Here is a 19,329-nt window from a genome sequence, read left to right as displayed (position 1 = left end):
CCAAAAAAAAAAAGATGTACTCATGTAGCCATTTAAACTTTGAGGTAGCCTAAATTTTGCAGTGAATGGTTGATAATAAAAGTGTCTATTTAATGAATTATTTTTTTGGTTTACATTGATTAAAAAAGTTAAGAGATTTCAAATAATGATTAAGTAGTAAAGAAACTCTGAAAATATACGAATAGTTTACACAAATAAAACTAGCCGTTGCCGTCCTATCGACCTCAATCTTTATTTTAAAATTTCAGATTTACCGGATGTAGTTTATTTGGCGGGAAGACTTTTATCGATAGTCTCCCCTGTTTCTAGGGTAGCGATGGAAACGTTGCTATCGAAATATCCAATCAGAATCGCTGAAATTGGTCACGAGTCCCTCCTCTCAGACTGTGTCGTGTTTGTGTGACAACGTTTCCCGTGTAGAAATAGGGCTGCAGTTTTATTGCATGGTGGATCTCACTTATCTGGAATAACAGGTGAGTTTAAATTGATAGCATGACAAGAAACAATAAAATTAACCAAACTGTATTTATTTGCATGTTGATAATCTTAAATAAATAAATTGTATTGCATGGAATGGATTTTCTGTTGACTGTTCCATAAAAATGGTGGCTAAGAGTGTATTCCTTTTAAACTTGAAATGACTATGTGTTTTGATCTTCTATTAAACAACTTCAATTGATTTTAATCTTGTTTACGTATCTAATCAAGGGGAAATCTAGGTAATTAACTCCTCATAATTTTTTATGGCAGATCAGCATGCAAGTGTATTGTTGACATGCAATAAGAATCATTATTTTTTTTGTCAATCCTCTATTTATATGAGGTAGATATCTTATCTATATGAAAAGGTACACTGCTTTATGACATCTCTTCTTTTAAACTTTCATTCTATTGCATGTAAGTTGAATGCTTCATTTTATAAGTAAACCAAAGAAATGCTTCTTGTTGATGGTTATACATTAACCATGTGAAGTATAGTCAATCAGTCATTGGAGGGAAAACCATTAACTCTGAAATTAAGCTTCTAACTGATGAGCTCTCCCAAACCCTGAAGAGTTTTTTAGTCTATGCCAAACTGTTTTAGGCGTTGTCTGACTGAAATTCTAACTTTTCTACTATATATTCAACTAAAAAAATCTCAAAAGTTCTGTCTGACCGATTGATTTGTTGTCTGACACTTGTTGTTGAGATAAATAAGGGGAGGTCTAATCATTCATGTTAATATGTTTAAAGTGAAGACATTCTCTTGTGAAATTTCTGAAAATGAATACAATTTTTTGCCTATTTTTCGCTTATTTCTAATAGCAGGAATAATTGCTCAGAGTTAGTAAATACTTTTTCCAGAACATTAGGAAATATGCAATATTGAGTGATAAGGGGTATATTAAAGTACCTTACAGTTTTTAATACAGATATTGTCTGCATATATGTATGGAACATAATGGTATTAAGCCTTTACAGTATAAATTAGCCCCCTTTTTCAAATTAAACTAAACATTCTTTAAAATAATGTCTTATTGGCAGTCATACAACATATTTTTATTTTATATTAGCACTGTAAGACAAATAATGCTGCTTAAATAAAGCCATGGAGGAAAATCAATGCAAAAGTACAGATAAAATAAGATATCTGTTTATATTAGTTACAATACTTATATTTTAAAGACATTTTTTTAATTGGTATTTTTGTTGCATACTAACAAAACATAATGTTAATAGATTTACATACAGACAATATATTTGTATTATTAACTTTTACTGTATATTTGGTGTTCATGGCTTGCTGTTTCAATTGTGTATACTCAGTTTTTCTTTTTAAAATTGAAACTTCAAAAGTTCCTCTGATCAATATCTAAACTTGAACATTTGGAATATTTTATGAAAATGTATTAATCAAGGCTTTTACAAGAACTCCTAAACCTCCAGGACCAGGATGGAAATACCTTAACCTGCATTTATGAAATGTTTTCCCAATTTTATTAATCATTAAAAAGTTATATTTAAGTAATTTTCTTGTATCATACAAGATAACTTAGTAACATTGAATTAATAGTATAAATATAAGTTTAATGACTGAATTAGTTGTGCATTTTGAATATATAACCATTGGCTCAATAGTAATACATCATTTAGATTTTACCACCCCATCCCCGTTCCTGTATTGTTAGAACATTTGTAGTCCTTTTGAGTTTTTTGTGTATTGTAATGCAAGAAATAGACATGAGCAACTTAAACAATAACTTTTAAAAAAATATATGAATGACTACTTCATATTGCCATTTAATTTTTAAAAAAAAAACCACCCCAAAACTAAAGATTTCTTCAAAAGTTACTTGAGTATAGAAATATCTGATGCCAATACACTGGCATTTCTGCAGATGTCACTTTGTGTAGTTAGACAGTAGAGTTGAATGGGTTGTATTTTTTTTTGTAGAGGGGGGTACTTTTTATGTTTCATATTCAACTTAGTCTGGTCAAAATAGTAATGATTATTTACAATATAATGTTAGGGAATGGTTGAACTGTTGACAAATTCAAAAGAATTGCTTACAGCACCTGTAAGGAGCTTGTTGACATGCAAAATATTCATACTTTCCAACATGTTGTACCCTCAACTATATTTTCTACTTTAAAGGTGATTTATTGTCATTTATAAATTCTGGCATAGAATCTAAACAAAATACATGTGACTAGAATCTGGGATTAATACAATTATGTGATAGACCAAACTAGAATTGAGCAAAATAATATAAAATAATTCAGATATGTAAAAATTTGATAATTTTAGGGACACTTATGTACCATGGTAATTGCAGAATTAAGTGGCAATTGTATTTAACTTATTTGTTGGTGACGACAGAAAGAATTGTCTTTAGGTCATCAAATTAGGGTTAATTATTTAAAAAAAACAATGTTAGGTATTATCGTTACCAAATAATCAACTAATATTTCAATATCAGATTTATTAGGATTGATTGTGTTACTTGGATTATACTTAATACTTTCTTTTATCCACACATAAAAAGGTAATTAAATGCCTGGGTTTTGTCACTAATTGTGCTGGTTCGATTGATTGGCACAAGCCATATATATCGACCAATAATTAAATGTTTTACAAGTTCATTCAGGTAGTGACACTGGTTGCTGGGTAGCCATTGCCAAACACAATACAATTAGAGTTGAATTATACATATAGCATGATAGATATCATTAGCTGACAGTTTATTTTCTTTTTTATTTGATTTATACCATAAAAATTCTAAGGTAAGAAATTGAATTTTATTTATGTTTATTTGTCATGTTTCAGCATAAAATACATTTGAATTGTGAGTTTTATGGATGACTTAAAAGACTAATAGAATGAAAAATTTTCACATATATTTGATATGGTTATGAATAACATCCTTTTTAAGTAGAACACATATATACATAACAAGGTTTAAGTTTTTGGTAAGTAAAGACACTTTAAGTCAACTATATCTGTACTAGTGTAGTTAATAATTTATTATCGGTGGGGCAGGTATATAATTTAAATAGAATATGAGGTACTCCATAATTTTAATTGAAATCAAATTAAACATGCACACAATTTTGTTAGTGCCATAATTCCCTACATTTTAACATTAATAGTTTTTCAGTAATGTATGCCATGTATTCTAAAAAATAATGATAATTTACTTAATATTTAGTTTAGAATGAACATGTTTAATTATACATGGAAAATTTAATGTCATGCATGGGTGGATTAAATTAATTTTCTTTCCACTATTTAACTTTTAAATGATTATATAGATATAAATTATCAATTTTACTACCCTTGATTGAACAAGATAACCAATTTGCTTAAAATAAGTGCTCTTCAGTGGTCAATAAAAGATAGTTACTCCAAATTTGTATTAACTGCTAGATAGATTTATAAGTGGTTTGTAAACAATTTTTGTGTACACAATAAATAAATTTGTTTACCAAATAAATCTTAAGAAGATTTTGTGTAAACAATAAGGTGGACATAAGCAGATATTTCAATGTTGACCTTATCTTCTCCTCTTGTAGTTGGAAAAGGATTTTTTTACCTGTCAAAAGACCAGCTCATGTTAAATATGTAGGTGTTAAGATATAAATAACTAAAGAATTTCTGACCGATTTTGAAATGAAAGTCTCTGAAGTTTCCAAGGATCTGCCTCAAATTTCAAAACCTAAGTAATGGATGGACATTAAAAAAATATCCAGTCATTAAAGTCTTTCTGCATCTTCAAAGATAATTACATTTCATATTATATGAAAATTATCCTATTAGTTAAACAGTTACATATATGCCAATTTCTGTTTTCTTTTTCAGTATTTTTAGTGAGATTTAACGTGTAAAATTCAAAATGGTTTACAATTATACAAAACCCCGTGCGCCAATCGCTGCTATGTACAGCAGTCCTGGACCATGTTATGGACTACCTGGATTAGTGGGACAGAAAACTCACGATCCAAGAAGTGCACATAATAAAGGACCAGCATACCCATTTGGTGTTCGTCATGGTAAATTCAAGGATGACTGCAGTCCAGGACCTTGCTATTACCCTAATCCAAAAGTATATAGAGATGGAAACGATGGCACACCTCAATATTCATTATACAGTCGGCAAAAAGATGCCACAATGTTCAAAGTTCCAGGCCCCGGTGCCTACAGCCCAGAAGGTGTTGGCCAAACAGCTCACTTCAGACACCCACAATACAGCTTCGGAACAAGACACAGACACAGGAGAACAGATAACAACCCAGGTAGGTTCTAAAACAAATTAATTTTATTTGATCAGGTTTTAAGTTCTTCTGATTTTATAGTTGGGTTAAAAGTTTTGTGTCTGTAGACCACAGCCTGTAAACTGCAGAGTTTACAAGTATATATACATGTATGCTTTATTGATTGGTAATATCTTGAATTTATACATTTGTGATAGAAATAAATATTAGTCCACAGAATTCATCTGAAGATGTCTAGTTTTCTGATTGTAAAGTCATTTGTAATATATGCAGATTTATACCTCCAGACTGATGATTCACACATACAACATGGTAATGCAGTATTGAAATGTGACCATTTCAACAGTAGTATTCTTAAATCATCATAATCCCTCAATGATGAATACTAGTATAGCTATGCACAGTCTCTATCATATTTTATCTAGAAGTCAGGGTTATATTATAGACTATAGTACATTAAAACAAAAATTATAATAAAAAGAACAGAATTTTTATCCAAATATGGACAATTTTACACATATATCAAATTATCAATCTTTTTTCACAGAAGGACAGGTAAGACTTGCACAAGACAGAAAAAAATATGCTTTATAAAATGGTGAAATTCTCCATGCATAGTTCAATGTTGTAAAATCATTTGTTTATGGCCATAATGGCATCTTATCATACCTTCATCCTAACAAGAATGGCCTATGAAGGAATTTTTAAAACCTGAAACAACATAGTAATTTTGAGACATCTGAAAAAAAAAGTTTAATAAGACAGTATTTATACAGTAATGATTTTGAAAAAAAATTAAATAATTGCCATCATCATGTTTCAAAATATAAGGAATTTGTACCTGGGTGGAAAAATATGAGATGATTGGGTCCAATTCAAACTTTGATATGATATGGTACTTTGGGAAAAGATTTAGACATAAAAAAAAAAGAAAATTTGATTGATTTTTAGAAGATGTCATTAATATATTATGGTTCAAATTATTATTTATTTAATCAAATTCATGACCTCCTGTTGTTTACAACTTTCCTAGTTGAGCTTTAATTTCCTTGCATGGAAGTCAATAAAAGACATGAATAAATAAAATGTTCCGGTTGCGTGTGATCTGAATATGTAGCAATTTAAACAGTATAAAATAAAGAAAGATATTATCGCCTGTATTCATTTCAATTAAATACCTATTGAAAAACACCACCATTCACCTACAAATCAAGATTCATGTTCTGTCACGAAAATACATTTACTTAAAGTTTACATGTTTCATACATACTGGTTAAGAAAAGAATATGCATGTAAAAATTACGACTTTGATTACAAGCTTATGTTTTTTCCCTTTACTCCGAGATTTGATTGTCAAACCTTATAGATCAGCAACAAAGTTTGGTATTTATTGTTTACCAATATAATAATGTTTTTGATAGACCTCAGTCAGTCAGTCTTTCCCTTGATATGAGATTATTTTGCAAATTATTACCAGCAATTTCCATGGCCTGGTCTTGTAAATAATTAAACAGAATTGAATTATTGTAATAGTTTCATATGAGGCAATTTTTCCATTAATTCCTGGAATAGTTTATATGAACTGTTGAGTATGTTTTTATTGTTAATCACAGCAAGCAAAATATGATATTGAGGAAAACTTAAATGGTAAAAATTATGGCTCTTTTTGTTATAATTATAACATTTATCTGTAATCAATGAACATTTTCTCCGAATATTTTTTTCTCTTTGCTTTTAAACTGGATTGTAATTATCGAAAATCTTGTACTCATGTCAGAGAATAATGTTAAATTATAATATTTTTGATGTAATGACATCAAGTGATGGTTATTTTTTTTTTAATCAGAAAGTAATAAAAATAAACAACTGTTAATTTTACCTAGAAATAAAAGAAAGTAGAAGCATTTACTGACACTGCTAGTGTTCAAATTCAGATAAGTGTCCTTAGAATTAAAAATTATGTTAGAAGTAAAAAAAAAATTGAATGTCTTCCTCCTTCCAGAAAAGCTTCACATCTTTTTCAGCCTTATTTCATATGTCAATTCCTTGTCACCAACTTTCTAGATGAAAACCATTTGATTTTATTTTACCTAACACAATGTCTTCAAAGTTGCACATTTTTTTGCCAATGTGATAAATGTTTTAATATCTGGGCTTTGATGTCAACTGTACAGGCTATCAGGTCATTGTTCACTTGTAGTAATGAATAAATCATTGCTAGAGTCTACTGTACTTCATAAATTGTCAAGTTCTGAAAAATTATGGGGGTCACATCAGGTAGTTTATTTTTTAAGTGTTTGTTCACTCATTATCCATAAGTAAATCCAGTCTCTATTGATTTTATGACTATTGCATTATAGCTAGTTGAATAGTATAGTAATAGAATAGTGCATAGAATTTTATTATAGCTGGCTTTTAGTATTTGTGTTAAATTGTAACAATAAACTCTATTCAAAAGACTATATTGTTTAACTTTTATTTTCAGCTCCAAATAATTACACATTAACTCCAATGTTGGGTAAAACTGTCACTAGTGGCCAGAAACAAGCTCCAATTTTCTCAATGAAAGCAAGATCAACAATTGGCAGCTTCCACGAAGATTTAGCTAAGGTAAATAAATAGTTTTTTTTATATTAACTTCATGTTGCATACATGTAGCAGTAAAAGTCTTTGGATTGATATATTTATTTAAATTTAAGACAGGCAACCAACTGAATCTAATCACCAGATTTTCATTAGAGGTTCTGAGATGGTCACTGGATAGTAAAATTTCTACATCTGAAAGTTATTTTTAAGAAATCTTGAAACTATTTGAAAAAAAATCAAACTGATGGTCATTAATAATTTTAGTGGAATACACATTTGGAATTTTCATGTTTTTCTTTTCAAACTTTTTGTCATTTAGAAAGAAGCTTAAGATAATTGAATGTTAATGTTTTATTTTCATTTTTATTGTGTTTCAGGCACCAGGAGCAGGAACATATAACACAACAGAGCCAAGTATTTATAAAGATAAATCACCATTATATAGTATGACAAGTAGAAATGTTATGCCAGGAGATACCACAAAGAAACCTGGACCAGGAGCTCATTCACCAGAAAATGTAAGTATTGTTATCTTTCTTTTATTCATACTGACCTCTTCATATCATCATTCCATTCCATTTTCTAAGGGAACAGACAGCATTGTATTCTGGATAATATAATTTTTAATTGAAAGAATTTTTAAATGTCCAAGATTGAACTTCTGTTTAAGAATTAACAAATGAATTAATTTGATTTCTTATACATTTGTCTTGTTTTCAAATATATTTATTTTAATAGTTATTTCTAAATGTCAATGCAAAAAAATGATTAATATATGTAACAATACAGATTATCAAACTGTGCCCAGCGAATTATGAAATTCTCAAGTTGCAATAATGATGTTTTATTTTAATGGCAAACCTTTAAAATATAACATTCAAATGTTTAAACTTGAGTTTATTTATAAATCTATGAGCACAATTTTATATTCATTTTCTCTAATAATTGAAAGAAGACAAAATTATGGGAATTTGGTTAGAGGGACATTTTACCTAAAATTCTCTTCTCCATAAAGAGTCACTGTGTAAATAATTTTTGGTCAAATAGAATATTTTTTTTCACTAATATCAGGGATATTTTTCTTCCAATCTCTGGAAGTGGAATGAAATTTTAGGCCAGTGTGTTGAGCCATTTCTTGCTAAACAAAGAATAGTTACTAGAGAAATAAAGAAGAACAATGCTGTTTAAAATTGGTTAATTATTGTTATTTACTGTATTTATAATAAAGATAAACATTATGAAGAAAAGATGGAGTGATTCTGAAATGTTTGTTATTCCCTGTATTTATAATTACGATAAACATTATGAAGAAAAGATGGAGTGATTCTGAAATGTTATGCATTCTCTATGTATATTCATGAAGATATTAACCAACTTTTCTATATTTTAGGTATGGATGCATAAAGTAAAACAACCAGCTCCATCCTTTGGAATTAGACATAGTCAGTACTTAGCTCCTCTTATAGTTGCTGAAGCAGATTAAAAAACAAAAAAACTGTTTTCTTTTACAGGTCTACATAACTAAACAGAAAGCCCCTGCACCATCTTTCGGAATACGACACAGTCAGTATTTAGCTCCTTTAATTGTCGGAGCTGAAGATTAAAAAAATTTTCATTTGCCCTATTTTGGAATTTTTAAAAAAAATTGGTAAGTTCATGAAATTTCAGAGAAATGGACTCTCAAGACTGCCAGGAGGCTTGTGCAGATATTATGACTTGTATAAATCCGTCCAGAAATTATTGTGTATCAAAATTCTAAGAAACTGTGATATCATTTTTATGGAAGTAAGAATGTTTGTATTTAATATTATTCAGTATTACCAAAAAGTATTCTTTAAATAAACAAGTATTGTGTACAACACAAAAGCACATAAGGTTTTATTTTACCTCCACATTTCTTTCTATTTTTGTTACTGACTTCTACTCTCTTTTTAAGATGTATGTTTTTTAAAGTTTTTGCATAAATTGTAATTTTACTCTTTGTATATTTAAATTTTATTGTACAAAAATATATATAGAAGTTTTGTGCTAAGTTAAAAACTTTTAGAGTGCATGTTGAAAGTAAATGTTGCGCGAAAGGAAAATGTTGCCAAACATAGATTATAGCATTATATTTCATTTGTTAGTAAACAATTGAAAACATAAAACATTCCATTTTTTAGTAAGACATGCAGTTGTAGAAATTGATTGTTCCCTTTAATAGTGGTTGTTAATATTGTTTTGTTATTAAATTATTGAAATGTTGAACTAATGCTAGAATACCTACGATTAAAAACAACAAAAATTGTTTGGAAACTTTTGAAAACAAGACAAACTATTTTTTAATATTGATTGGCATCATTTTATTGTGCAACTTTGTTATGTATTTATAATTGCTCATTGTGAACGATTTTTGTAGTCAAATATTGTTTGTCCAGCATTTTGTAATTCTGTTTTCTCATATATTTATTCATACACTTTTTAATTTTAAGACTTTTTGTAATAGTTTGTTATAAATTCCATTAATATCATTAAAGTTTGTTCTTTTCATCAGAATTGTTATACTGCCTTTTTTCTATGAAAATATATCCCAGAATAAATTTACAGTTGGGTTCAATTGGTATCTTAGCTTTATCTGACCCAGATATCTTCAGATAATAACACTGCTTTTGATCAATTTTTCGTTTCGTATTCTTGTGAAAAAGCAGTTTCTTTAGAAGTTAAAAAAAAATGAAATGAACATCTGACAGTGTATACTTGAGGAAATGAATTATGAATAGGTGATTACTGGTAACATGACAATCTATTTTAAGAGGTTTGTTGCTCAATTTATCGATCAGTATAAAAAAAATGGCTACAACTGCATAATGTATATGTATAACTAACAGAATAAATGCCTTGTCATAAAATATATGCCTTATGTTTTAGTTGACTGATCTGAAAGCTCTTCCAATCCAAAATATATCTGATTCTGTGGATTCATTAAAATTCGTTGGATACAAATTTTCATAGATTTCGTGGGTACAGGAGAACCGCAGATTTAAATGTTCAATGAATTACAATTTTCAAAAGTCATGTATGTAGACTGCCAAAATCACAAAATTAGATATCCACGAAAAAGCAAGTTTACCTCAACCCACGAAAATTGGTGAGCACAAAAATAAATGAATCTACATTATAGGATATTAGTAAAGTTTACACTAAAAAATCTCTCTAGGGCTGTCTGCATAATCCATATAAATCTGCAATATGTAAATGGTGTTAGGTTGGATATCTTTCATCTGTCTTCTCCTTATTTCTGTTCTTATAGAAATGGTCAACTCCTTGACAATAAACTTGATTGGACGAGCTTTCTGAATCCACCATAAACAGCCTGATTTTGCTTTGCTTTTCAAGTATTTTTAATACAATACATATGCTTATGCATGCAACAGACACTAAACAAGTATTATCAACAAATTCAATTCAATGCTTGAAAATATGCACAGCTTCATGTGGTTTACCTAGCTATAGTAATAGACTCAATCATTACATGTTGGATACCTTAAATGTGCACAGATACATATGGTTTGCCAAGTAAAGTTTTACAAATACTACCACAGCATGATGGTCCACAAAAAATGCACAGTTCTATAAGGTATACACAAATACTAGCATGGCGTGTTGAACCACAAAAATTTTCACAGCTCCATTTGGTTTGCCTAGCTATTCCAGTTAAACATATACTAGCATCCGTAGCATGGTATGTTGAACTATAAATTGTGCAGAGCTTCATAGGGTTTGCCTGACTATTCAAAACAAACAATAGCATGGCATATTGGACTATTAAATGTACAGAGTTTCAAATGGTGTGTCTTGCTATTTGTACAATGTTGGAACCCTAAAATGTGCACAGCTTCATATGGTTAACCTAGTTATTTAAGCAAATACTGGCATGCCATTTTGGACTTTTACATATTGGGCAGCTTTACATGGGTTGCTTTTGCTGCTTTAATTTACACTATCATGACATGATAGACTAAAAAAATGTAAACGAGTTGGACCCTGAAATGTGCTGATGGCTTCATAAGATTTGCCCAGCTTTTGAAAGGTTACATATGGATTGCATAGCTTTTATGATATAAACTCAGCATGCCATGCAAGACATAAGGAGATGTGGGATGTGTACCAATGAGAGTCACAATTTGTAAAAGTAAACCATTATATATAGTCCCCATTATAGACCCCTTGTATATGCATTGATATCCTGCTAGAGGAAGCATTATTTGGTAAACACTAAGATACAGGTTTTAAAACAAACACCTATGGAATTTAGAGAATTTGGGATTACCATAAAAACGAACTCTTTTTGGATATACGTTGCAGATGTTCTAAGGAGGTTATTATAAACGACACAACAAAAGAAATAAGAAGCATCAGAGAATTGAAACACTTTAAATGTAATGACACAACTAAATTTAGACATATTAGTACCATGTAAGGTTTATTCGGTACACATAGATAACAAGAATGTGTCCACAGTACACGGATACCCCACTCGCACCGTTACCATTTTCTATGTTCAGTGGACCGTGGAATTAGGTTCAAAATTAAAATTTGAAAGATCATATCGGGACGATGTCTAATAAGTCAAAAACTCAAACCTAAAACAGGGCAGACTGACGGACTCGCATACCGAAATACTCAAAGGCTCGCACTTAGGTGGGACATACAAATTCCACTGACAGTTGAAAAGTACTTGGTAGCAAAAAAAACAAAACATGCTTTTGGTCCATCAGGTTTTAACAAAATATTACATTTGAAAATTTGCCAAAACATTTCAGGACACCCTTTTAAAAAGAAAAGAATATGCTAAGATACATTCAATCATGCATGTGGCAAGTTTAAGAGACTAAAGGTCTAGTCTTCATTTGGTTATCCAGACTTAAACTAAGTCCATATTCCTTTTGATTTATGGAAATTATTTTGAATTTACACAAACAGACAGAATAATCACGTTCTTGTTACAAGTTATTCTGGTTTCTCAGTTACAAAGGCTTGGTCAAAAGTAAGACCTATGAAAAACTAGAATGTTTTAACAGGCAGCAAGGCTACAAGACACCGATATAAATTTTACATTTATATATCATCTCTATTGATTATACACACATATACTTTTACAGATGACTTGGGTTATCTTCATTCAATACTAAGTAAAAATTACCACAAATCCCAAAAATTCATGATGTATATTAAGTATGGTTGATCGGTTGCTATATTTGCTTCATGTCCAATAGCAAATATTCCTGGTACGATGTACATTTCGTGTTTATTGAGAGAGGAGACAATTTTACAAAACAATTCCTCCATATAGTGGTTTCTTGTTGTGTGTTCACTTTACCACTGGTGGTAACCATTTTTTAAGTCATTCTGTGAGTGTTTCTCCAGACGTAGTTTGCTGGCATTGCTGGTGATGAAGGTCACATAATGCAAGACACCTATATGGATAAAAATCCAGCACAGACTGCGGAAACTATTATTATTATTATTATTCCTGTTCGGATGACACCTGGTATGAAGATACCGTGTGCAACCATGTTGTCAATTGTCCGCTGTCCTCAACCATATTTTCATTAATCTGTGATTGCTTGAAAAAGTGTTGATTTTTTTGTGATTCAAAATATTCTTAAAATTATGCGTAATATGATAACTAAACTTTGTGTCTGGCTAGGTCATATCTGTGAGATAGAGTTCATCTATTAGCCTAAACAAATGCGCTTTTCTATATTTCAAAAGAAATATAATTTACGATAGAGGTTTACAGCCTAGAAAGAATATACATTCATAATAAATAAAAGTCTTTATGTTTTAATTAAATTAGACATAGAAAAGCGCATTTGTTTAAGCTAATAGTCGCAACTTTGGAAAAGTGGCTTTTCCAGAATATGAATAAGTTACTAGATATATAGTATATATGGTACCGCTCCATCCATATATATACGGGACTTTGATAGGTACTATAACCATGCACTCACTGCCTACCATGCCTACTGTATAATACAAAACCTCATATACAGACACGAATTGATACACTAAACCTATATCTGTATACATTACTCTTGTTAGCATAATTTCCATATATTTACATCAAAGAAACGGCCTTGTTCACCAACACAACTTCGAATTTGAATAGTATATACATGGCATATTAATTTCTTCAAAAGCATTAGTTCTGTGTATAACTTTCAAATTGATTTGAAATTGGGAAGGTATTGAAACTTTTCCATTAACGCAATCAAGTGTTTTTGTTAGTTATTCAAGCGTGTTCATGTGTATCATATTAGACTGCTTCTACTTTTATTAATAATTTTTAATGAAACAGTTACGTAATTTTAAGTTTACAAGGATTTTCCATTTCGTTTCTTTCCTTCATTTGCCTTTAACACATTTCCTGTCTGAGCGTGTTTTCGTTTGTTCCTTTACAACTTTGTAAAAAAGGGTTTTCAGCAACCACTTGCATATTTTTTATTGATTTAATAATTGCTGCTTAATGTCCAGCTGCATCTACCACATCCACAGTTAGGATAAAGCATGGAAATTAAGATATAAGTATGCATTGTATAGCTACTGGCTTCGATAAGAAATTAGTCCACAGTCATTACAAAAGAGGGGCAAAATATACAAGAGGGACATTCGAACTCATAAATCGAAAATAAACTGACAACGTCATGGCTAAAAAAGAAAAGGAAACAGACAAACAATAGTACACAAAACACATGTATATATACAACACAGAAAAATAAGCAACACTAACTCCACTAAAAACTTGGGGTTATCTCAGGTGCCCCAGAAAGGTAAGCAGATCCTGCTCCACGTGTGGCCCCGTCTTGATGCTCATATTAGTACAAACTGGGTAATAAGTTTAGTTCGGTAGGTCACAGTCTTATCCATTAAAGCATCATTTTTTATGGAGATATATAAAGATGCAAATATCGATTGATCTTGCAGGGGATCGAACACATGACCTCCCGCACGCGATTTCATATTTGAAACAATGAAAACTAGTAAATGTGCCAATACGGTTCTAACGTTTCAGACTATATAAAGTTTACAATGACTTTAAAATATAGTAGATCTACAATGCAATTGTACAGGAGAAAGAGAGATGCATTCCTTATGTTCTATTTTATAAATCTACATTGGACTGATGCAACTATTCCCGGTGAACAATTTACCGAGTGCAGGCTGTAGCCTGAGTGGATTTTTCTTGATCCTTATACATATATATCCAATTAAAAAAAAAAAAAAGTACTTATAAAAGTACATGTACATGTTGAGTTATTCATCGTCTAGCGAGTTTTAAGCAGTTTAACTACAAAATATGTATACACTTAATTCTCTACAACCTGAACCCAACTATATATATTAGAAACATTCTTCGATAATATATTTCATGCATGGAGAATATATTGATAAAATCAAACCTTGTATACTATTCCAACACATTACTTTATATTAACGAAAAACCCATTCAATTTAATACAACCGATCATTAATTATTACGGTCCATTTATTGAGCTTTTAGAAACTTTAGAAATGTTCACATATTTGCTAATTATTATTACGAGTTCGATTTATTTGAGAAATCAACACACTCAATCAATTTCGTTCGTCAAAATATTAACCAACACAATAGAAACGATATTCATACACATAGAAATGTATAAATATATGAATATGAATGTACTTATTTGCCAAGCAATGCTGGTCGTTAAAACACGTCTCCAAGGGGCAATCAGTGGTTAAATACTAGTAATACAAATTGAACAGCTTATAATTTGAAAGACTTTATTACTTTAAAACCCAACAGCTTATACTAGTTTACTATAAAAGAAACTTTAGTCAACCATATCCATGTTTAACTCAATGTACTATATGTCACATATGTGTGATTGTAGAGCGTTTTGACCTGTTGCCACATACTTATATGGAGCGCAAATAAAGAGCAGGATTTCTGCCATATCAATGATCAGTTTGTTTGGTTTGTTTATCATGAAAGTAATAAACAACTATCGAATATACTTGCAAGTGCAAGGACATCAACTTTTTAGGTGCGATTGCACTGGCGACAAAAAGTTCCGTTCTATACATGTTATTTGATTGATGCTAAAATGAATTTCAGTGAACAAAACGTAGGTGTCAATCTTACTTTAAAAACTTAAATCTGTACATGGATCCAAGGAGGTTGTATATATCCATTGATCGAATTGCTATCCTTGGGACGCTAGTTTTATATCAAACAAGAGTGTATACTCTCCTATACTATACAACCTCCTTGATGGAACTTATCACAAAGTGTATGTAATGGTATTCTTTGTAATTTAAATGGGAGAAACTCTTTCGTACTTTCTGTATGATTATGTCTCCTGTTATATTCGAGTGATTGTTGGTTGCTTGACGTCCAGTGGCAAATATTTCATGTGTCTCCTGTTATAAAAAGTCCACACAAGCGAGGGTCGAAATGGAAAATGACAACATTGAAAAATCAAAGTGCAAATGGCTCTTGCATGCATGTACAGGTTTAGTCACAAGTAAGAAAAGCAAAAATCCAGACATGTCCAATTTTCTTGACAGTGTAATAATCTGTAAGAAAAACAGGCTAGTCAGTTAACGCAACGTTAAACACCTAACCTTAGTTCACATTTCAACCATCTCGGAGGTATCGTGGTTACTTGGTCATGCATCTTGAGGGCTCTCATATCATACATGCATCTTTAGAGGTCCGTTCTATCTTATGTCAGGTCAAAATACGGCTGAAATACCACTAAGTATGATGGTTTAGTACAAACCAGGGTTCATGTTCAGATTACCATTACCTGTTCCCGTTCTGATATGTATGTAATATTTGCCACTGGGTGTTAAACATACACCAAACAATGCATTCATTACGGTGCAAATTTGAAATAGTTAGAGGAAGGAACAATTTATATCACTAAGAAGAAAGCAATTTCTGTACTGCATGGTCTCTCAATATAAAAAGAAGATATATTTATATACTAGAGTTCGTAGTATGACTTCACTGTATCTGGCTTTACTGAGATCTCTTAGTTTTGTTCGAAGAATTCGGTTGTTGTTGATGGTTGCTATGGTCATATACAATGCAATGGTTCATGTGTATTCTGTTATCTTTTTTATGCAATAATAAAGTGATTATACATACGAAAAAACAGACAAAAACGACAAAAAGACTTTCAAAGCAAAAAAAACCCAAACTATTTAAAGTTAATTAAGCTACGAGAGTATAAAAGGGGGCTCCATTTCTGCATTCTTTACTTTTTAAGACCATGTGTCTCTATCGTTTTTGAGTGTGTCTAATATACTAGTACTAAATTGTTAATATATAGCCCTGTATAACAACAAGTCATTTTACGTTAGCATGTATACATTTGGCAATTTATTCTGAATCGAACTAAAAGAAAGAATGTTAATGAAACATGTGTCTATTATACTAACATGCTATCTTTAGATGAAACACAAAACACAGCTTTTCTATGGTATTTCACATGAAAGTCAGTATCAAAAGATAAATCCAAGGAAAAGGCGATTCGTAGTTTCTGGCTTAACAATAGTATCCAAGGTTCGTTCTTAGAACGTATTCTTCGATCTTTCTTTGTGTTCGAACCTCTAATGCTGGTTACTAATAAGGAAGCTAAATACAATGGAGAATGAATTGTTAGCAATATACAAAGATGTCGTTGTATAGTTTCGAAAATCTGAAACAACATTATTTACGTTTATAGTAAAATGTAAATTTCTTCAGAAATAAAAGACTAGAATTCCGTAATCGATATAGTTATATTATCTTAAAAAGACATGTTTTACATAAATTGTATATGGGTTAGTACGGATTCCTCTACGGATCTAAAGCGTGACTACATTTTCTAATTCTATTGAATTTTCAGTATCATTTATCTTGATCGAGCTATCAGACTATAGAGAATTAATGTTCTTAATAATTAAAAGCCTGGAAAATTGGCTTCAACATTAATAATAGAGTTATTTTCAGTGAGGAAGAAACCCGGATGGCGTTTTTAACGTGAAAATAATGTAAATAACAACTATTTTATTGTCTAACATAGCTCTGCATCATAAATTTGATAATTATTTCATGATTAACACATATTTGATCGTAGCGGTAGTCAGACCGAAACGTTTTTTAATAATACATGTATATACAAGTCGTTGGTGAACGACTGGAAAGTAACAGTTTATTCAGCCTAAGTTACCCTGTAATCCCCGGGAACTAATATTTAATTAGAAGTGGTTGGGTGAAATTATCTAGCTTTCTACAGTAGCCGCGTATTCTCAGGTAGCGTTTTGACACTGTTTTCTAAAATATGAGCTGTCTTTGATAATCATCATGTTGTAGCTGTACTGCGCAGCTTTCTTTATCTTGAGTTTTCATTTTACATTTGGTCTCACAGGAACATATGTTCTGTTCCCAGGGTCTTAATTCGGTAAATAAAGAGGTTTGTGTGCGTATTTATAATTTCTTAAACCTCACCCTACCATAGGACTAATATATTATTGTGATATTCCCAGCCTGTACCATGTGTGTTGTTCGTTTTGTCTTTTTTTTTTGGGTTACCAACCATTATTCCGACATCCCATTATAGTCCGACTGTCTTTTTTGTACATCAACAAGGGGGTCGAGTGTTTGTATGGTTGGTGTGGTCCGTGGTACTATCCTTCTACCATTTATATGTATTATCTAGGACTAATAAACTAAGTGTAGTAGTCCGGCCATGTTTTATTATTTGAGAATCTTATTTAAACCAAATTTGAAGACATTGCGTTATCTGATAATAATGCTAATAACGTAGACCAAGTACAAACTAAAAATTAATGTTTTATTTTACATGCACTTTTACTGTTTGATTTTCATTATGAATAGAATCTTAGTGAAATTGTCACTAGAAACTACCGGCGTTATGAATAGAATCTTAGTGAAATTGTCACTAGAAACTACCGGCGTTATGAATAGAATCTTAGTGAAATTGTCACTAGAAACTACCGACGTTTTGTATACTAAAACCTAATCTAAGTCAGGCGTACATGTCTACTTCAATAAAACAGATTGATAAATTGCATGACATAAATATTAAATCTTTTGTGAACAAGAATTGACAAGATTCACACAAATATCTGAAGTTTACAGATTGAAACATCCTTATTCTTTTATCTCCAGAAAAAGAAGAAAACATTTTGATTTATATAAGGGCACTTAAATATAAATATCCGTTTATACTGACGTGCACCAAATACACATAAAACAAATATTTGAAATTTAAAAAACTAATTTCAAAAGATTCAATACACAACTATATGAATTCTGTCAATTATTTGTTAAACTGTTGTATGGTTTAAAACTCTTTAAAATCAATTTAAACATACAAGAAAAAGCGAGGTGACGTTTTTATTGTTGAAATTGAATGCATAAATTTTAGTCTTTAAATTATGAATTAAATCACTTGGGTTAACACTCTGATGATAGTATGACTTACTTGCAGTGTTATGTTAAAGTATGAACAAATAAAGGGTTCTTAAGGTACAATCATACTTTTCCATGATTTTATTTCATGTGTTTTTCCCTTGTTTTCTTTTGTCCTTTGTCCCCTTTTCTTTATGATAAAAAGCAGAGAATACCATGTTTTTATATGGTTACTTTATGCAATTATTGTTCATAACAACAAGTAATTTAGGTTTAAATAACTCTAGATTTACTAATAAAGTAAAATTATCTATTGGTCTGAGTTTCTCTACAACAGGGAATACATCAACAGCTTAAGAAAAAGCACAGAAACCAGTCTAGTATTGAATACAGTATGAGGCATACATGATGTTTTTTTGTTGACTTTTGTCATTGGGTTGCTGTCTCAAGGACAAATAACATCACAAATAGAGCTTGACATATAGCATAGACACCTGTCTATTAATGAGTACAGTATGTTGCCCTCTAGATGTTTTTGGTCA

General features: G+C 30.6%; 1 protein-coding gene across 4 annotated transcripts; it reads left to right on the top strand.

Annotated features, from left to right (window-relative positions):
* The first annotated feature begins 261 nt into the window (after positions 1-261).
* Positions 262-10,226, top strand: LOC139490956 (ciliary microtubule associated protein 1B-like). 4 transcript variants are annotated; one of them, XM_071278117.1, is made up of 5 exons: positions 262-473; positions 4,340-4,773; positions 7,238-7,362; positions 7,716-7,856; positions 8,850-10,226. In XM_071278117.1, exons 2-5 carry the CDS (start codon positions 4,374-4,376, stop codon positions 8,940-8,942), a joined length of 759 nt encoding a protein of 252 aa, XP_071134218.1. In that variant the 5' UTR covers positions 262-473; positions 4,340-4,373; the 3' UTR covers positions 8,943-10,226. The 4 variants fall into 4 exon arrangements, with proteins under 4 accessions (XP_071134218.1, XP_071134215.1, XP_071134219.1 ...); XM_071278114.1 differs by having other exon boundaries at positions 264-473; positions 8,729-10,226; XM_071278118.1 differs by lacking the exon at positions 262-473 and adding an exon at positions 3,068-3,264.
* Positions 10,227-19,329: the final 9,103 nt, after the last annotated feature.

The sequence above is a fragment of the Mytilus edulis genome, chromosome 10, assembly GCF_963676685.1.
Source record: "Mytilus edulis chromosome 10, xbMytEdul2.2, whole genome shotgun sequence".
In the NCBI taxonomy this organism is placed as follows: Eukaryota; Metazoa; Mollusca; class Bivalvia; order Mytilida; family Mytilidae; genus Mytilus; species Mytilus edulis.
Note: the sequence above shows the minus strand (reverse complement) of the source record. Positions and strands in the feature narration are given on the sequence as shown.